This window comes from Gopherus flavomarginatus, chromosome 6, assembly GCF_025201925.1.
Source record: "Gopherus flavomarginatus isolate rGopFla2 chromosome 6, rGopFla2.mat.asm, whole genome shotgun sequence".
Taxonomy (NCBI): Eukaryota; Metazoa; Chordata; order Testudines; family Testudinidae; genus Gopherus; species Gopherus flavomarginatus.
In genome coordinates, this window is record NC_066622.1 from 9,621,381 (window position 1) to 9,642,113 (window position 20,733).

Consider the following 20,733-nt stretch of genomic DNA (forward strand, 5'->3'; position numbering starts at 1 on the left):
CATGTTAAAAACAAGATTGTCATTTGTGCGTAGGTCTGTATTTGAAAGCATAGGGGAAAACTGCTCTTTGCCACCCCTTGTGTACCTATGCAAGAGCCAGGCACAGTGAAACAAGGAGACAACCTACCCTGTATATGACTGTAGCTATTCATGTTCCCCACTTTCTGGTAGAGTTCCCTGTCATTCTAAGGAGTCAGCAATTACCACTTGCTAAAGGAGACCTGTCTTGTGGAGGAGCCTTTTAATTATCACAGTGTCTACTATTTACCTTCCGCTTATGAGAGTTGTTCTTGAGCAGCAGTGATCTTTCAGTCCCTTCGACAGAAATGCTTTTTCTGAGATGTTTCAGTCTGGCTTTGCCGCAAGCCACATCAACTCTGCAGAGGTGAGCATGGGTGGTGTGACCTCCTCTGTTGCACTGAGTCTGGCATGGTGTATGTTCTAATTTAGTTAAACCTCCAGTGACTTGGGTTTGATACTGGTGATCAAATGATCTATAGCCTTCCAGGTGCGGTGTTAACTGAGTCTATCAATAGACCAACCGAGAAACAGATCCAACCATCTTGTGATTCTAAACGTTGTTGTGGTCGGCTCAACTTTGGAGATTGGTTTTGTGTTTCATTCACTTCAGCACCTTCAGCTTCAGAATCTCACACACTTTGTTTTGGAAACTGTTTGGTAGATGTGGGTCAAAAACAAGGCTGTTTTGAAATCCAGATTTGTATTTTGTCCTTCCTTCCATTTTGTGCCATTTTACTTAACAAGATACTTTGTTTTGCTGTTTCCCGTGTGTGGCATTGTAGACTAGTCTCAATGAAGGGAGGTTGGTGCAAGAAGATAGCTCTTGCATTGTGCCCTAACTCTGGAAGGCTGTGGTCCGAGAGGCTTCCACTGAAAAATGCCTGCCATGTGTCTTCTCCCCCCTCCTGCAAGAGTTGCACCCTTGCATACCTGTTGCATTGCCATTGTCATGGTGAAGTGTGGAGCAAGAGTCATTCTTCAAGATCCTATGTTTGATTCCAGCTGGCAGTACCACATAAATTTATGGTCTTCTATGAGATAATCTGCATGACATAGCTTTGGCTCTGTCCCTCTGGCTAGCTGAAATGCAAAGTTAAATCTGAAGCTGAAATGAACAAAACTGCCTCCGTGACTTCCTAAATTCTCCTCTCTGTTTATGAACTATTTTGATAATCAGTTTCTCTTCTGTTACCACTAAGGCCATGTCTACATCTAAAGTTTTGCAGCGCTGGTTGTTACAGCTGTATTAGTACAGCTGTATAGGGCCAGCGCTGCAGAGTGGCCACACTTACAGCAACCAGCGCTGCAAGTGGTGTTAGATGTGGCCACACTGCAGCGCTGTTGGGCGGCTTCAAGGGGGGTTCCGGGAACGCGAGAGCAAACCGGGAAAGGAGACCAGCTTCGCCGCGGTTTGCTCTCTCGTTCCCGGAGCCACCCAGCAAACCGCAGGGAAGGAGTCCTGCTTGCTCTGGGCTCCGGGAACGAGAGAGCAAACCGGGAAAGGAGACCAGCTTCGCCGCGGTTTGCTCTCTCGTTCCCGGAGCCACCCAGCAAACCGCAGGGAAGGAGACCTGCTTGCTCTGGGCTCTGGGAACGAGAGAGCAAACCGGGAAAGGAGACCCGCTTCGCCGCGGTTTGCTCTCTCGTTCCCGGAGCCCAGAGCAAGCAGGTCTCCTTCCCTGCGGTTTGCTGGGTGGCTCCGGGAACGAGAGAGCAAACCGGGAAAGGAGACCCGCTTCGCCGCGGTTTGCTCTCTCGTTCCCGGAGCCCCGAGCAAGCAGGTCTCCTTCCCTGCGGTTTGCTGGGTGGCTCCGGGAACGAGAGAGCAAACCGCGGCGAAGCGGGTCTCCTTTCCCGGTTTGCTCTCTCGTTCCCGGAGCCCAGAGCAAGCAGGACTCCTTCCCTGCGGTTTGCTGGGTGGCTCCGGGAACGAGAGAGCAAACCGCGGCGAAGCTGGTCTCCTTTCCCGGTTTGCTCTCGCGTTCCCGGAGCCACCCAGCAAACCGCAGGGAAGGAGACCTGCTTGCTCTGGGCTCCGGGAACGAGAGAGCAAACCGGGAAAGGAGACCCGCTTCGCCGCGGTTTGCTCTCTCGTTCCCGGAGCCCCGAGCAAGCAGGTCTCCTTCCCTGCGGTTTGCTGGGTGGCTCCGGGAACGAGAGAGCAAACCGCGGCGAAGCTGGTCTCCTTTCCCGGTTTGCTCTCTCGTTCTCGGAGCCCAGAGCAAGCAGGACTCCTTCCCTGCGGTTTGCTGGGTGGCTCCGGGAACGAGAGAGCAAACCGCGGCGAAGCGGGTCTCCTTTCCCGGTTTGCTCTCGCGTTCCCGGAGCCACCCAGCAAACCGCAGGGAAGGAGACCTGCTTGCTCTGGGCTCCGGGAACGAGAGAGCAAACCGGGAAAGGAGACCAGCTTGATTACCAGAGGCTTCCTCCTTCCACGGAGGTCAAGAAAAGCGCTGGTAAGTGTCTACATTGGATTACCAGCGCTGGATCACCAGCGCTGGATCCTCTACACCCGAGACAAAACGGGAGTACGGCCAGCGCTGCAAACAGGGAGTTGCAGCGCTGGTGGTGCCCTGCAGATGTGTACACCTTCAAAGTTGCAGCGCTGTAACTCCCTCACCAGCGCTGCAACTTTCTGATGTAGACAAGCCCTAAGATGGTAAGCTTTATGCCTGGGGACGGGGAGAGAGGTGTGCCGGTTTAGACTGAAGGTACTAATACTATTGTTCTTTCCCTTTTCTAATTGGGTTTTTGGGTATCTGTCAATGGGAATTGAATGCTCTGCTGATGTACTTGCATTCAGGTCATTATCTGACCAGTACTCCCCGGCCAGGCTCTTCATGAAGGCTCACACTTCCTTGGCTTTCTGTTGAGGAATAAGATGTTTATGAAATAGCTCAGTTTATACAATTGCACTGCCTTTCTTTGTTCTCCTTTTCTCAATGGCTTTATTTTCTCAGTGTACCTTTTTTTAGCTCTTTTGAAATCCCAGTTCTGTAGTCTGTACTTGATCAAGGAGAATTTTGTTTTTACATAGAAGCTTTGCTTTTACATAGAAGCTTTGCTTGAGTAAAGGTTATCAAACCCACAGCCTGATCCTGTAAGTACTGGGTTTACAAACTCATCTGAAGTCCACAGAATATTTATTTCCCATGCTGTATGGTTTTGCTTGATGCAGTAAGACATGCTTGGACTTTTGGGACTTTGAAATGGAAAATTAATTGGTAGTTGCTCTCTCTAATTTTTTTAAAGTGATCCTTTTAGGAACTGTGTGCGCTTCAGCATTCAGTTGGACTCATAACTGCAGAGCACCCTGAGTGGTAGAAGGAAGGTACTAAGAAATAAAATCAATACAGTCTTGCATTGCAATTCTGTTGGAACAAAAATATAATGTGCTCAGCATTTACAATTGTGTATTGTTTTCTCCTTTATTTTGCATGTTTACAAAATGCCATGCTCTGCAAACCGCTGACTCTGTGTTTTCTGTGGAATGAAAACCATCTGGACAACTTGACTGAATTTTATCTAAGTTCGTAGTAACAGGCTCTGTTTTGTTTTCTGGTTAGATAAGGACCAGAATTTCAACTTAAATGTATGGAGATGACTACAAATTAAACATTGCCCAGTCTCTGGAGTTTTAATAGCAACTTGAATGTTTGAGGGTGTGGTTTTTTTTTCCCCAAATAGACATTAAAATAGCAATATTGATTTTTCCCCATAAGCATTTGTCTTTTGGATAGTATTTATAATTTGCTATTCTAATAAAATTGGTCTGAATTGCCCCAGTTCAGCAAAGTATTTAAGCACATGCTTAAGTCTCTTTGAAATTAATGGGATTTAAACACCTGCTTAAAATTAAGCAAGCACTTAAAGCCTTTGCTGGCTCAGACCCCACAGATGGATTAGATCCCGGTTCATCAAAAAACTTAAACGTGCTTAACTTTAAGTGCGTGAGTAGTACATTGCCTTAGCGAGAATACTCACGGGTTTAAAGTTACATTTGTGCTTACATATTTTGCTGGATCGTGGCCTTAGGGCCAGATTCTGCAATGTGCTGAGCAGTCTTTCCCTGATCCAGCAAAGCACTTAAGCATATCCGAAACTCTTAAGGACATGAGATGTCTTCCTCGTGTGCTTAAAGTTAAGCATGTGCTGCAGTGCTTTGCTAGTTTGGGACTGGTGTGTTCAGCACTTGGCACAACAGCACAAGAAGAAGAACTCCACATGGACTCCTCCTGAAGGTTGAAATGACAGTCTGGACCTCTACATTGAATGATTCCGCCGACGTGCACAGGCAGAAATTGTGGAAAAACAACATCGCTTGCGTCATAACCTAAGTTGTGCAGAATGCAATGCCATCCACAGCCTCAGAAACCACACACACATTATCAACAAAGAGGCTGATAAAGGAGGTGCTGTTGTCATCATGAACAGGTCTGATTACCAAAAGGAGGCTGCCAGACAACTCTCCAACACCAAATTCTACAGGCCACTTCCCTCAGATCCCACTAAGAAACTGCAACATCTACTCAGGACACTCTCTACACTAACACCGGAACAAATCAACATACCCTTAGAGCCCCGACCAGGGTTATTCTATCTACTACCCAAGATCCACAAACCCGGAAATTCTGGACGCCCCATCATCTCAGGCATTGGCACTCTCACTGAAGGACTGTCTGGATATGTGGACTTTCTACTCAGACCCTATGCCACCAGCACTCCCAGCTATCTCCGTGACACCACTGATTTCCTGAGGAAACTACAATGCATTGGTGACCTTCCAGAAAACGCCATCATAGCCACCATGGATGTAGAGGCTCTCTACACGAACATCCCACACGCAGATGGAATACAAGCTGTCAGGAACAGTATCCCTGTGGTGGATGTGATATACCTAGACTTTAGTAAGGCATTTGATACAGTCTCACATGATATTCTTAGAGATAAACTAGAAAAGTACAATTTAGATGGGGCTACTATAAGGTGGGTGCATAACTGGCTGGATAACCGTACTCAGAGAGTAGTTGTTAATGGCTCCCAATCCTGCTGGAAAGGTATAACAAGTGGGGTTCCGCAGGGGTCTGTTTTGGGACCGGTTCTGTTCAATATCTTCATCAACGATTTAGATGTTGGCATAGAAAGTACGCTTATTAAGTTTGCGGACGATACCAAACTGGGAGGGATTGCAACTGCTTTGGAGGACAGGGTCAAAATTTAAAATGATCTGGACAAATTGGAGAAATGGTCTGAGGTAAACAGGATGAAGTTCAATAAAGATAAATGCAAAGTGCTCCACTTAGGAAGGAACAATCAGTTTCACCCATACAGAATGGGAAGAGACTGTCTAGGAAGGAGTATGGCAGAAAGAGATCTAGGGGTCATAGTAGACCACAAGCTTAATATGAGTCAACAGTGTGATACTGTTGCAAAAAAAGCAAACGTGATTCTGGGATGCATTAACAGGTGTGTTGTAAACAAGACACGAGAAGTCATTCTTCCGCTTTACTCTGCGCTGGTCAGGCCTCAGCTGGAGTATTGTGTCCAGTTCTGGGCACCGCATTTCAAGAAAGATGTGGAGAAATTGGAGAGGGTCCAGAGAAGAGCAACAAGAATGATTGAAGGTCTTGAGAACATGACCTATGAAGGAAGGCTGAAGGAATTGGGTTTGTTTAGTTTGGAAAAGAGAAGACTGAGAGGGGACATGATAGCAGTTTTCAGGTATCTAAAAGGGTGTCATCAGAAGGAAGGAGAAAACTTGTTCATCTTAGCCTCCAATGATAGAACAAGAAGCAATGGGCTTAAACTGCACCAAGGGAGATTTAGGTTGGACATTAGGAAAAAGTTCCTAACTGTCAGGGTAGTTAAACACTGGAATAGATTGCCTAGAGAAGTTGTGGAATCTCCATCTCTGGAGATATTTAAGAGTAGGTTAGATAAATGTCTATCAGGGATGGTCTAGACAATATTTGGTCCTGCCATGAGGGCAGGGGACTGGACTGGATGACCTCTCGAGGTCCCTTCCAGTCCTGGAGTCTGAGTCTATGCCACAGCACAAGTGGCTGCTGAGCTCTATGCCTTTATCCTCACACACAATATCAAATTTGATGACAATATATATCTCCAGATCAATGGCACCGCTATGGGCACCAGCATGGCCCCACAATATGTCAATATTTTTATGGCCGACCTGGAACAACGCTTCCTCAGCTCTTGTCCACTCACACCCCTTTTCTACCTACGCTACATTGATGACATCTTCATCATCTGGACCCATGGGAAGGAGTCTCTGGAAAAATTCCACCACGATTTCAACAGCTTCCACCCCACTGTTAACCTCAGCCTGGACCAATCTACACAGGAGGTCCACTTCCTAGACACCATGGTGCAAATAAGTGATGGTCACATTACCACCACCCTATACCGAAAACCTACCGACCGCTATGCCTACCTTCATGCCTCCAGCTTGCATCCTGGCAACATCACACGATCCATTGTCTACAGCCAAGCACTGAGGTACAACCACATCTGCTTTAACCCCTCAGACAGAGACCAACACCTACAAAATCTCCACCAAGCATTCTCAAAACTACATTACCCGCACGAGGAAATAAAGAAACAGATAACAGAGCCAGACGTGTACCCAGAAGCCTCCTACTGCAAGACAAACCCAAGAAAGAAACCAACAGGACTCCACTGGCGATCATATACAGTCCCCAGCTAAAACCTCTCCAATGCATCATCAGGGATCTACAACCCATCCTGGACAATGATCCCACACTTTCACAGGCCTTGGGTGGCAGGCCAGTCCTCGCCCACAGGCAACCTGCCAACCTGAAACATATTCTCACCAGTAACTGCACACCGCACCATAGAAACTCTAGCTCAGGAACCAATCCATGCAACAAACCTCGATGCCAACTCTGCCCACATATCTACACCAGTGACGACACCACAGGACCTAACCAGATCAGCCACACCATCACCGGTTCATTCACCTGCACGTCCATCATACGCCAGCAATGCCCCTCTGCTATGTACATCGGCCAAACTGGACAGTCGCTACGGAAAAGGATAAACGGACACAAATCAGATATTAGGAATGGCAATATACAAAAACCTGAAGGAGAACACTTCAACCTCCCTGGCCACACTATAGCAGACCTTAAGGTGGCCATCCTGCAGCAAAAAAACTTCAGGACCAGACTTCAAAGAGAAACTGCTGAGCTTCAATTCATCTGCAAATTTGACACCATCAGCTCAGGATTAAACAAAGACTGTGAATGGCTTGCCAATTACAAAACCAATTTCTCCTCCCTTGGTTTTCACACCTCAACTGCTAGAACAGGGCCTCATCCTCCCTGATTGAACTACCTCATTATCTCTAGCTTGCCTGCATATATGTACCTGCCCCTGGAACTTTTCACTACATGCATCTGACGAAGTGGGTATTCACCCACGAAAGCTCATGCTCCAAAACGTCTGTTAGTCGATAAGGTGCCACAGGATTCTTTGCTGCTTTTACAGATCCAGACTAATACTGCTACCCCTCTGATACTTGGCAGGATAGCACCCTTGGTGAAGAATGCTTTAGAAGTTGATATTTCTGATCTTAGAACATTTCATTTTCATTGATGAATTCTAATTAAAAACAATACTGTTTTTGAAAGACCATGATATTAAAAAAAAAATAATTAAAAAATCCTTCCAAAACCCACAAGGTGTAATCCGTTTCTAACACGGGATACAAATATAGCAGAATTTCAGTACGGTCTGTTTTAAGACAGCAAGTGTGCTATAAACCAACTGTTCAGAAGCACTTTTTGAGCTTCAGTAGTCTTGAGTGAGGAAAGTATCTTCTGCTTTGATGTAGGGGGACGGGAGGAGAGAAAGTGGTTGAGAAAGTGCCTTCTCAATATTGGAAAGTTTCCTATGTTCTGGAGAAGTGTAATTAGATTTGTGCATGCTTAAATTGGTAAATAATGATTCTCTGACATGTTAGTGAGTGTATAAAATGGACAGTGAATTCATTCTCTATAGCCTTATGCTGAGAGGAGAGGCTATTCATCACACACAACTTCTAACTGAAAAAAAAACATGTTCTTTTCAAAGTCAGAAGCTATATTATTGATAGAACATTAGGTTTGATGTTATAACTGCACAAAGATCAGGAAAATTCAAAATCAGGTTTAGTGACTCTGTCCCACTTTGAATATGTATTGCTATAATCTCATACAATAGAAGACTTTGTAACACAGAATAATTCAGGACATGCTATATGACACTTTTACCATATTGTGGAGGACATGCCCAGTGCAGAAAAGCTGTTTTTAATTAGCAGTGCTTCAGGGCTTTGTTCAACCTCTTTGCCAAACCTCATTTTCATGATGTTATCTTACTGCTTCGTATGTATAATAACTCAATGTTGTTGATTAAAATATTCCAGTTCTCTGATGCACCAGTGCTAACTTGTCTGTTATACATCCATGCAGGAAAAAAGCAAAAATTACTTTTAAAATGGCAAACATGGACTTTGGCCATTTGTGTGCTACTGTTGTAAAACAGTGATACTTGGACCTCAGTGGTTCAGGAGCCAAATTAGCGATAAACATTACCCAAAAGATCCACAGTATTGTCAGTTCATTGTTTCATTTACTATTTTTATATTTTTCTCATAGAAAAATGACTGACCAGGTATTATTATTTTATCAACTGCAATTGGTTATTAACATAGTAAAGGCATCCTGATTTGGTTAATAACTTAGATTGGTTAATAATTAGATCACTCGAGCTACAGGAGATGCATTAAAGAGCTTCTTGCGGCTCGTGAGTCTCAGTCCGAGGATCATTGGTCTAGACTCAATTGCAGTGTACTGTCACCAGGACATGCCTCTTTGTAACCTGGGCAACAATTTCTAAGTCAAATGGGACAGTGTTTGACAAAGCTCCTTCAAGTTAAGCAAAATCCATTACCATTGTGCTGCAGTAGGACTGATCTTACGCGTTCTTTTCCAGGTGCAGGCTTCTACAGGACTTCACGGTGACTTTCTTCAGACTGAGGGTAAATTTCTAGTTTTCAGCTGTCTCAATGGGTTATGGTCTAGAGCCTGTCCAGCCTGTATTCAAAAAGAGACCGCTAAAGAAGTTTGCTCAGTTCCTTCTGGGGAGGCTTTCAGTCTTTCCAGGTAAAATAACTTGCCAGATGTTAGAAATTCAGTACAGATTTCTGGTGGTTCCTCAGTTATCACCTCAAAGAAAAGTCCAGAGAGACTCCATGCCAAAGCACAATCTTGTTTGATTCCATTTGATGTTAGAAATGGATATGTAAGTGGTGCCTCCAGAGGCTCTGCCTGGCATTCTATTATACAACTCATTGATGAGCATGAACTTCTCTATATCCTCAAGTTCTGACATGTTTTTGGTAGTCCTGGTCAGCTGACCGCGTCAGAATGTCTGCTGTGGGAAACAAATGTCGTGTTCAGATCAAAGGTTTTGTTCCCTACAGTTTGCCAATAACTGTTGAGAAACAAGCAGAAAGCTAACCATATTTATTTTCTTCTCTAAAGCAGTATTGTTTTGGAGAGGACTTGACTAGCTGTCGAAGCTCCCAGCAAGAATTGAGGACAGGGAAATTCTACAGTCTCTCTTCACTTCTTGTTTTTAGATGGTATCAGTTTTGGCATCCTTGAGCTCCTGCTGACTGTTTTTCTCCTTCTGTATGGTTTCTAAGCAGGAGCATAGCTGTGGATGGTAAGCATGAAGCCACAATATTTTATTGCCTATTCACAGGGGTGCTGAGCCTTAGTTGTAAGGTGCTTTGGAGATGTAAAGTACTGCTATAGAAATGCTAAATATTAGTAACACAGTGCACTAATTGATGGCCACAGGGCTTCTCTTGTATCCTTCCTGCACATGATTAGATTTAATGAGGATCTTGTTTCCCCCGAGCCATGCTCCCAGTCTCTCTCTATCTTTAGCCCATGGCTCAGCAATATGTATAAAGGAGATCATGGATGAATGTTAAAATACTCTGCAAGGCCCTCAGTGGGTACCATCCAGGAGCACTTCACTATAAACAAACGGTTTTGGGACTCAGGAATTCATGGGATTGTCTGGACTCAAATGTTCTCCTCTATCTAAAAGAAGTCATGAATCTGTGCCATAACTGGAGGTCTGAGGGAACATCCATCCACGTAATGTAGAGGCTCTGCATTGCGTGTGTATCTCGGGTCCAGTGTTCCTCTGAGATTCCCTACACTTTACCCTAATCCTTTGAGAGATCTTGCTCACTTTGCAAGCCATGACTGGGCACTATCGGCACCTCCCTGACCACTGAAAAAGGCTGCAGGCCAAACTGGAAGCAGCCAATCTTTCTGTTGGGGGATTATGAGCACCTGGATGGTAATCACTGGGCTAACGATGTAATTGGAAGGCTATAAGAAGAAGCAGGAAGCAAGGGGACCTCAGAAGGAGAGCCCTGGGGGTGAGTTTGGGCTGGGGAGTGAAGACCACAGGGAAGCCTCTCCTTGCTGTAAGCCTGCATTGCAAGGAAAAAATAAATACACACTTTGGTGAAAGATGATAACCTGGTGTGTGTGACTGAGGCCACACGAACTGGTGAGGTGCCCTGTGACATTAACCTTAAAGCTGTCGTGGGCACTTTAACTCTGCAGTGCTTGACTTGTGGAATTAAGATCTTAACCTTTGCATTGCTGTAGGCTTTTAATAGAGTTTTGCACTCACTTAAAAATCTGATGTAGTAATTAATCTCTCTTTTATTCTGGAGTTCATAAAGTGCTAGTTTGGAGCAGCAAATCTAATGCCATGAGAATTAAAACATGAAAGATGTTCAGTAATGGGTGATATTGAAATAGGATAGTGCAGGAATTAGATTATGTGTAATGAACATTGCACAGTGCCTGGATAAGGAATGTTCTGAATTAGAATGGGAATTAATAATACAGATGAGATTGTCACTTAGGAAATTGGCTTGTCATTGCATTTCAGTTTCGTACAAATGTGTTTATGGCAGTTGGAGGTTTAGATGTGGAGGGGGGGGTGTTGTTCATAATGACCCAAAGATGAAAGAATCTGTCTGATAAATCCGTATGATATCTACCATGAATTGAGACGCCTGGATTTAATTTAGGGCCACATGCGACTCCAGCCCAAGCAACTGAGCTGAGTGCTGGGGAGATGTACTGAAGTTTTGTGTGGGGGAAAAAGAATGTTCCTTGTGGGCTGTGCAGCTACTCCGTGGAGGCTGAAGTAGCTGGTCCAGGACACGTATTGACCCTTACTGAGCGTATGGGAGATCCATGCAGAGGTGGAGCTGCTGCTCTTCTCTGATTGCACCATTACTTTACCTTCTAGCTCTAAGAGCTCCATGCTGCATAAGGCTACAGATCTCTTGAACAACCTGCCTCTCATCCAGTCTTCCTCTTTGTGGATTAACCACACCATTCCCATTGCTCAGGGGTTCTAGGTGAGCGTGGAGATGGGTTTGCACCTTCCTGTGGACATTGCCCATGAATCAAACAGGAGATACAAAGGAGATCCTTGCCTTTACATATGCATTAGTCACTCAAACAGAGGAACCAGATCTAGTAACAGGAACGTAAACTTGACAGAACAAGGAGTAATGGTCTCAAGTTGCAGTGGGGGAGGTTTAGGTTGGATATTAGGAAAAACTTTTCTACTAGAAGGGTGGTGAAGCACTGGAATGGGTTACCGTGAGGTGGTGGAATCTCCTTCCTTGGAGGTTTTTAAGGTCAGGCTTGACAAAGCCCTGGCTGGGATGATTTAGTTGGTGTTGGTCCTGCTTTGAGCAGGGGGTTGGACTAGATGACCTCCTGAGGTCCCTTCCAACCATGATATTCTATGAACTCAAAGGCATTTACAGAAACTCGTTACCTGGTATGTTATAGAACAGGGACACAAGTTGTCTGGTTAAAATGCTCCCTTGCTAATGGTGTTGCATTCTATTAGACTTCACAGAGGACAAGGGTGCATTTTTGTCAGTCCACTACAGCAGATATGGCTCCGTTTCACCAGTCACTGGATGTACAGCAATACGTGTGCAGAACCAGCCCTTCTGACTTTATAGTCATTTGATTTATTTTAGAATAATTTGCACTTTCTTTGTGCCTTAAAAACTTAAGATATTTTCATTCTTAGGCCGTAATGCAGGGTGAAAATCTGCCTTGTGCAGAAGGCCAGCATAAAGCCTATATGTAATTCCGTGAAATAAGGCTGAACTGGGACTTAAATTGTGCACGAGCCTTGTGCTGGCCCTCAGTATGGGGGTGAATTTCATTCACAGTATAGAAACAAAGAACATATTCGTAGACAGTTGGAGTCCGAGTCAGCAGCCTTTACATCTATCGAGCTTACATTCAAAGATGACTTTTTCAGGGAGTTAGATTTGTAAAGGAAATTCTAGACAATTCTTTTTTTTTTTTTTTTTTAACACCGGACCTTTTTGTAATTAATGAGCTGTAGCTAAGCAGTCAAATAGGAATCCCTTTTGCTAGCTGAAGCAGCAAAGAATCCTGTGGCACCTTATAGACTAACAGACGTTTTGGAGCATGAGCTTTTGTGGGTGAATACCCACTTCCTCAGATGCATGTAATGGAAATTTCCAGGGGCAGGTATATATATGCTAGCAAGCAAGCTAGAGATAACAAAGTCAGTTCAATCAGGGAGGATGAGGCCCTGTTCTAGCAGTTGAGGTGTGAAAACCAAGAGAGGAGAAACTGGTTCTGTAATTGGCAAGCCATTCACAGTCTTTGTTCAATCCTGAGCTGATGGTGTCAAATTTGCAGATGAACTGAAGCTCAGCAGTTTCTCTTTGAAGTCTGGTCCTGAAGTTTTTTCGCTGCAGGATGGCCACCTTAAGGTCTGCTATAGTGTGGCCAGGGAGGTTGAAGTGTTCTCCTTCAGGTTTTTGTATATTGCCATTCCTAATGTCTGACTTGTGTCCATTTATCCTTTTCTGTAGAGACTGTCCAGTTTGGCCGATGTACATAGCAGAGGGGCATTGCTGGCATATGATGGCGTATATTACATTGGTGGACGTGCAGGTGAATGAACCGGTGATGGTGTGGCTGATCTGGTTAGGTCCTGTGATGGTGTCGCTGGTGTAGATATGTGGGCAGAGTTGACATCGAGGTTTGTTGCATGGATTGGTTCCTGAGCTAGAGTTATTATGGTGCGGTGTGCAGTTACTGGTGAGAATATGTTTCAGGTTGGCAGGTTGTCTGTGGGCAAGGACTGGCCTGCCACCCAAGGCCTGTGAAAGTGTGGGATCATTGTCCAGGATGGGTTGTAGATCCTTGATGATGCGTTGGAGGGGTTTTAGCTGGGGACTGTATGTGATGGCCAGTGGAGTCCTGTTGGTTTCTTTCTTGGGTTTGTCTTGCAGTAGGAAGCTTCTGGGTACACGTCTGGCTCTGTTGATCTGTTTCCTTATTTCCTCGTGCGGGTATTGTAGTTTTGAGAATGCTTGGTGGAGATTTTGTAGGTATTGGTCTCTGTCTGAGGGGTTAGAGCAGATGCGGTTGTACCTCAGTGCTTGGCTGTAGACAATGGATCGTGTGATGTGCCCGGGATGGAAGCTGGAGGCATGAAGGTAGGCATAGCGGTCGGTAGGTTTTCAATATAGGGTGGTGTTAATGTGACCATCACTTATTTGCACCATGGTGTCAAGAAAGTGGACCTCCCGTGTAGATTGGTCCAGGCTGAGGTTGATGGTGGGGTGGAAGCTGTTGAAATCATGGTGGAATTTTTCCAGAGTCTCCTTCCCATGGGTCCAGATGATGAAGATGTCATCAATGTAGCATAGGTAGAGAAGGGGTGTGAGTGGACGAGAGCTGAGGAAGCGTTGTTCCAGGTCGGCCATAAAGATATTGGCATATTGTGGGGCCATGCGGGTGCCCATAGCAGTGCCACTGATCTGGAGATATATATTGTCGTCAAATTTGAAATAGTTGTGTGTAAGTATAAAGGCACAGAGCTTAGCAGCCAGTTGTGCTGTGGCATCATCAGGGATAGTGTTCCTGACAGCTTGTATTCCATCTGTGTGTGGGATGTTTGTGTAGAGAGCCTCTACATCCATGGTGGCTAGGATGGTGTTTTCTGGGAGGTCACCAATGTATTGTAGTTTCCTCAGGAAATCAGTGGTGTCATGGAGATAGCTGGGAGTGCTGGTGGCATAGGGTCTGAGTAGAGAGTCCATATATCCAGACAGTCCTTCAGTGAGAGTGCCAATGCCCGAGATGATGGGGCGTCCAGGATTTCCGGGGCTTGGGTAGGAGATAGAATAACCCTGGTCGGGGCTCTAGGGGTATGTTGATTTCTTCTGGTGTTAGTGTAGGGAGTGTCCTGAGTAGATGCTGTAGTTTCTTAGTGTATTCCTCAGTGGGATCTGAGGGAAGTGGCCTGTAGAATTTGGTATTGGAGAGTTGTCTGGCTGCCTCCTTTTGGTAGTCAGACCTGTTCATGATGAGAACAGCACTTCCTTTATCAGCCTCTTTGATGATAATGTCAGGGTGGTTTCTGAGGCTGTGGATGGCATTGCGTTCTGCTAGCTAGTTTCTCTATATCAACCACTTCCCAAACTTTTTAAATCCGGTGGTTCTCTAATCTAAAAATCTAACTAATGGTTCCAAGTATAAATGGCAGCATATTGGTCTGCAGCAGCTACTGCGTTTAAGTCTTCCAATTTATCAGTCCTTTCTCCAAGCAAGATATAAAATGTAGGAGACGGGTCAAACAGAATTAGATTCCTTGAGCATGTAGCCATGGCTGATAATGGCCAGCTGTTGTGTCAGAGTTCTTTTTTGCATTCAGTACTTTTAGAAAGCATTTATGAAACTGTTATGCAGTTACTTACCCACTCCAAGATCTCCACATCAATCAGGAGAGGCTGCTTATTCATGCTTTTGTGAGGGTGTGCCAAAATAGCTGGTATATTATGTCAGAGCCCATAGTCTCATCCAGAACAGTTCATCTGAATGTAAAACTTATTTCTTCCCAGTGGCTTTGTATTTGCGCCATGGTTCTCGATATTAGGTAGTTGGAAGTTATGCTGGTTCAGGAAGACTCCTGCATGTTTGCAGGGGAATCCTCATGAAACAGGAGGTTTTTTCCCCCAACACGTATCAAACAACAAAGTGCTTTCATTCTGCATGCTAAAGTGCTGCTCTAAAAAGCTTGATATACTCTCCTGTCTGATCTACATTAAATGAGCAAAGTGTCTTTATACAGTATAGTCTATTCAGTTCTTCAGCTACTGCTGCCCTGAGCATATCCTTACATCCTCATCTTTTCTCTGGCTTCCTCAGGTTGTCTATGATGAAGTCACTGTCCAACTTACTCTTTGGATTCTACTTAAGCCTACTTATCTAGCACCTCTCTTTCTCTTTCTCTTTCTCTCACTCTCTGCTTCACGTCCTCTCACCTGCACCATGCTGCCCTTTGTGCTTGGATAGCCTCTCAATCCATTTGAGTTAAGCACCCTCCCTCTCCTTCAAACTCCTCTGTTTGTGATCTCTGTCAGTGTGGCTCTCTGCACAGAAGGCCTGGTGTGGTGTGACAAACTGGGAAATGAGTAAGGTGTATGCCTTGCCTCTGTGTGCTTTCTATGGCTTTGGATCAAAAGGGGCTGTTAAAGGAACCGAGCAGGAGAGGTAAAACGAGGACACAAATAAGCAATGAGGAAACTGTTTCTTGGTGCATACCCTCTACCTGGCGCCAGGCAGGCTGGGATCCATTTACTCTTCCCAAGGCCTAGGATGTGTCTGCAATAGCTGGCAGGGAGACACACCAGAGACAGAGGCAGTCTGCTTCTCCTAGTCACAGATGGGGGTTAGCCAGGCTAGATGAAATGTACCTAAGCTTGCAAGGAAAGGTGTTTTTTTGTTTTTGTTTTTGTTTTTTTTCCTTTTCAGTTTCCAAATGGCATTTTATCAGATTTTGTTTGAACATTGTAGGTAAGGGGGTATATGCATGTAGACTCTTTTTTTTTTTTTTTTTTTTTTTTAACTCTTTGCTGTACCTGCTTTGTACCTGGGGGGAGTGAATCAATATTGCTTTGTTTGGAAGGTGGTGGATTTGAGTTGCTATAAGCAGTGTGCTGCTCACTGGCCCACAGAGCAAAAGGGCTGACAGGTGTCTAATAAAGTTGGGCCTATTGTGTTAACAGCATGGGGAGCCAGAGGGGCTGCAGCCCAGAGATCTAGTCTAAGAGGGTTGGACCATGAGGTTCCACCCAGACTGACTTGCAGGAAGCCAAGCCTATTATCTGAGAGACTAAAACGGGTCTGAAGTGCAGTTCACCCTGTACCTGTGACACAGCAACTTGTGCTAGCACATTTGTGTGGTGTTTTCCTGTAGCTGGCTGTAAGCTTTTTAGTTTTTCTTTCCCCTGTTTGTATAATAGTTCATAGATAGAGGTCTGCAAATTTGACTAGTGCTTTACAGACCAATTAAAGACCTTGGATGAAAACCTGGCTCCACTGAAGGAAATTCTGCCATTGATTCTGACTTCAACTTCCAAGGATTTCACTCCATATCCTAAGAGCTTTAATTTTCCTGATCCTACAACATGGCAGGCCAATGACAGTGCATGTAGGTATAGAGATCCATGCTAGCAGATCCTAATGCAGGAATGGGGCCTACATTAAGATGCAACATGACAAGAGATTAGTGTCCTTCGTGGTGGAGAAGAGACAAGAGTCTATTGTAATGAAGATAAAGGAGAATTTTTATGGAAACTGCTGGACATAGACAGGGCCTTTGAGCTCTCTCTGGCTCCCAAGCTATGTAAACACAACTGTCTAGTGTTGCCTCACAGGGTCTCCCTGAGTCCAAAGAGAGCACAAGGCTTACAGAAATACGATCACATTGTTTGCTCTCATTAGCGATGCACATGATTGAGGATTTTATAGTGGGTGGAGGGAGATCCTGTTACTATGATAGGAAGACTAAGGTTGATGGTTTGTTTTACATGTTTTGTTCTTGCATCAGATGTTACATGATTTTTCCTCCATCATGATAAAACAAAGTGATGAAAATATAATCATTTGTTCAAACCATTCTATATGTTAAGAGTTGGATTTTCAAGCACTGACCTCCATTTGAGTGTGTCTGTGGTCCAAATGCTTGCCCATGAAGGAATCTGATTTTTCCATCTGTAGTACATTTGGGATGGACAGAAAGCTGGATGAAGTCAATGAGAACTGCAGGTGTTCATCAGCCCTCAAGATCAGGTCCCAAGAGTATAATTGAGAGAGAGGAACTTATAGAAAGTCAGTTCTCGTACCCACACATCAGATATCATATGACACCAGCACAACAAATTTTATGAACTTTCCCCACCCACTTGTTCTTTCCCAACTAGGAAATTCACAGCAATAGCATGGCAAGAAATTTTTTTTTTGAGGGTGAGGCAGGGAGGGAGAATCCAACAGAAAACAGCAAGGAAAATAGAAAACACATTGGATTTGTTAAATACAAAAAAGAGATAAATGATGGCAAGATTTTTAGTAATTAAAAAATTAGGCTAGGATTGAACATATGTTAAAATATACAAAAAACCCTAGAACTGACAAGATACTTGGTTTTAAAATCTAGTGATGAAAATCACTGTATAAGGGGTAGGTATTATCATCATTTTCTTGTCAACTCAGTTGTTATTTTGTATTCTCCCAAGGTCTTTTCTATATATAAAGTGTGTATGAAGATTGGGGCAAGGTACTTAGACAGTCCATCTCTTTGTATGGTACCTAGCACAAAGGAGCTTCTTGCTAAAAGGGGCATTTTGGTGCTAGCTTAATACAAATAACAAGGAAGATGGGGCAGATTTGACACCTCTAGTTCCTTCTCATTATGCTTGTTTCAAAGCCAGATCTTAAATAGCTTTTATTAGACCTTTGAACAGCTCCTCAATGCTGGGGTAACGAATCATAGCAAACGCTCAGTGTGTTGGCAGCAACAGGCCAGCTGGTTTCACATTCTGTTCTGCCATAAATTTACAAAACGATTGGAACGGTGCCTGCAAAATCTTTCCAGATTTTGGGAACTGATATAGAACCATGCCTCCATTTACTTTGTATTAGACTATTTGGATGGTCCTAGCTACTCATTGTAGCTGCAAAGCAGGTTATCTTTGGGAAATCCAAGACTCCATGCACTTATGCTGGTTGGGTAAATCTGCCATGTAATGCAAAGCTGATGGAAAAACTGACATTAGCTGGGACTTCTCGGTCAAAGAAATATAACTCTATTTTGAGGCCATATGAAAACTACATAATGTCTTGCTTTAGATCTGGCATCAGTTATCTTCTCTGTCATAACTGCTGGCTTTGATTTGGCATTTATTTACGTGTGTCTCATGCCAAAATTGCCATTAATATTGGTCTTTACATGCAACAGGAGGTGTATTATTATTTAATACTTTCTGTGTGTTGAGTTTTAATTTTAATTTTTTTTAAAGCCAATTTGTATCTTCATGCAAGATTCATTCTCTGTATTTATTTGGCTCCTGAAGGTGTTTTGTTTTTGGATTAGATGTGTTGTGTTTTTTTTTTTTTTTTTTTTTTTTTTTTTTTTGACCCATATAGTAACAGAACATTTATAAAGTGCTTTTTATCCCTTTTGGGCAGGAGGAGGGGGGAATGCTGTGCTTTACAAGCACTGTCTGATCTTCTGAGTGCTCCTCTGGCCACGTCCAGACTAGGGTATTAAAATCGATTTTAGATACGCAACTTCAGCTACGTGAATAACGTAGCTGAAGTCGAATTTCTAAAATCGAGGTACTCACCTGTCTGGACGGCGCGGCATCGATGTCCGCGGCTCTCCGTGTCGATTCCGGAACTCCGTTCGGGTTGATGGAGTTCCGGAATCGATGTAAGCGCGCTCGGGGATCGATACATCGCGTCCAGACTAGACGCGATATATCGATCCCCGAGCAATCGATTTTAACCCACCGATGCCCGGGTTAGTCTGGGCGTGGGCTCTGTGGCAGAGAATGGGAGATGATATTGCTGTTTTACGGGGGGAAAATGAGGCAGTCAGGATAGGTGACTTGGTTGATTCCACAAAGGGAATCAGTGTCGGAGCTGTGATTACAAGTGTGTAGTTCCTGGCTCCCAGTATTGGCACAGATGACTAGAACATGTCTTTCTCTAGCCTTCAGTAAAAATTTGTTAATCTAATGTCTGGATTAAATCAAAGGAAAATTAGAGAATAAACAGAACACCTCTTAAGACATTCTGAAAATGTTCTTTGTGTCCACAATAATGTAAAAACATTCTGTGAAACAGAACATGAGGATACATTCAGCACAGATACATAAATGCTGTTCTGATTCTTTCTGTGAATACAGTACTCCTTTGCCTTTTTATGGAGCAGTATTACCCAAGACTCTCAGCCCTTTACTAACATAACCAAGTTAAAGCTCCCAGCCATGTGACCTTGGTATGTAACTGCATTTACACGGAGTAAAGCACAGAACAGCGTGATTTAGCACAGAATCCTAAAGCAAGAACTTCGTCTCAGTACCAGGATGCACTCCCATCTTCCAAGAACATAACCTTTTTCATTGTTTCATTTTTGACAGGCTCCCTGATGGTCTGTGGTAATACTGCTTTTTTTAGTTTGTGCTGTGTCAGAAAGAAAAAGGTAAATTTGTAATCCAAATAACACTCTAAATTTAGAAGTGTTAAGTTTCAAATGTGAAAGATTTCTGATAGCTCTAAAGTTGGTTTTGTAATCAAAGGAAATGTATATGAGATTGCCAGGATTTGCAGTCCCGCCAGAGGCTTGTGAAATAACTGTTATACCAAACATTCTGGGCTGAAATGAAGCTTGCTGACACATGCGGGTTACTGAAGGGTATTTTTCACTGTTGTCATGAGGACGGGTTAGCAGGAAAAAATATTTTCTCTTTCCCCTAATATAGAAGGATATTGGTGTCATCAGCTTTTAAACAGAACTCTACGCTGGTTGTAGTGGGGATTATGTTTAAAAACTGATGCTGTGGTATGGCTCACAAGATGCAGAGAAGGATATTAACATTTTCTGTTATATAAACTAATATTGCAATAGACTGTTTAATTGACTGGAAAAGTGTTTCCTCAGTTCCCTGTGACATGCAGGCTGCTATAAGGTCGGGGATTGGGAGAGATCCCCTGCGTCCAAATGAGTAGGAGCTGGCCAGTTATGAGGGCCTGATCCAAAAGCCACTGAAGTCAATGAGAATCATTAAAGCCAGGGACAGGTTTCTCATCACACTGGTGGTTCTCCTCCAAACCACTCCATTTTAAAGAATTAGTTATAGTGTTAGGGCAAGTTTTAAAACATTAATTAGTGACGGTGAAAGATGCTGGGTTGCCAGAACAGTAAGTTCTGCCTCTGTTCACAGAACTCCTGTAGCTTGGAGGCAGTAGCAGTGTCTCAGGCTTGAGCTGGAGGAACCACCTGTAGGGATGAGAGTAGTTAACACTCAGTGCCCACCCACTCCTTGACCTCTCTGATGCTGTGACTGCCAGGAACAGTTCCAGTGCCAGGTGTGCTGATGGCTTTCTGATGTGGATACCTGTCTGTTAGGAATTAGATTGAGACCAGTTGATTTCATAACAGCCATCAGATGGTAGAAAAAAGTTTAGTCGGTGTAATCTAGGTTTGAACCAGTGATCTAAATGTGACAGT

General features: G+C 44.0%; 1 protein-coding gene across 16 annotated transcripts in view; it reads left to right on the forward strand.

Moving 5' to 3' along the window:
- The window catches only part of MITF (melanocyte inducing transcription factor), a 183,009-nt gene that overhangs the window by 16,812 nt on the left and 145,464 nt on the right, over positions 1–20,733 (forward strand). For 3 of the 16 annotated variants that reach the window (XM_050957421.1, XM_050957423.1, XM_050957440.1), the window contains one exon: positions 9,037–9,082. The exons of 12 other annotated variants lie outside the window; for them this stretch is intronic. In XM_050957421.1, coding sequence (XP_050813378.1) covers positions 9,037–9,082 — 46 coding nt within the window. Of the gene's footprint in view, positions 1–9,036; positions 9,083–9,685; positions 9,772–20,733 lie in introns of those variants that run through there. One more of the 16 variants, XM_050957434.1, reaches the window with a different exon arrangement.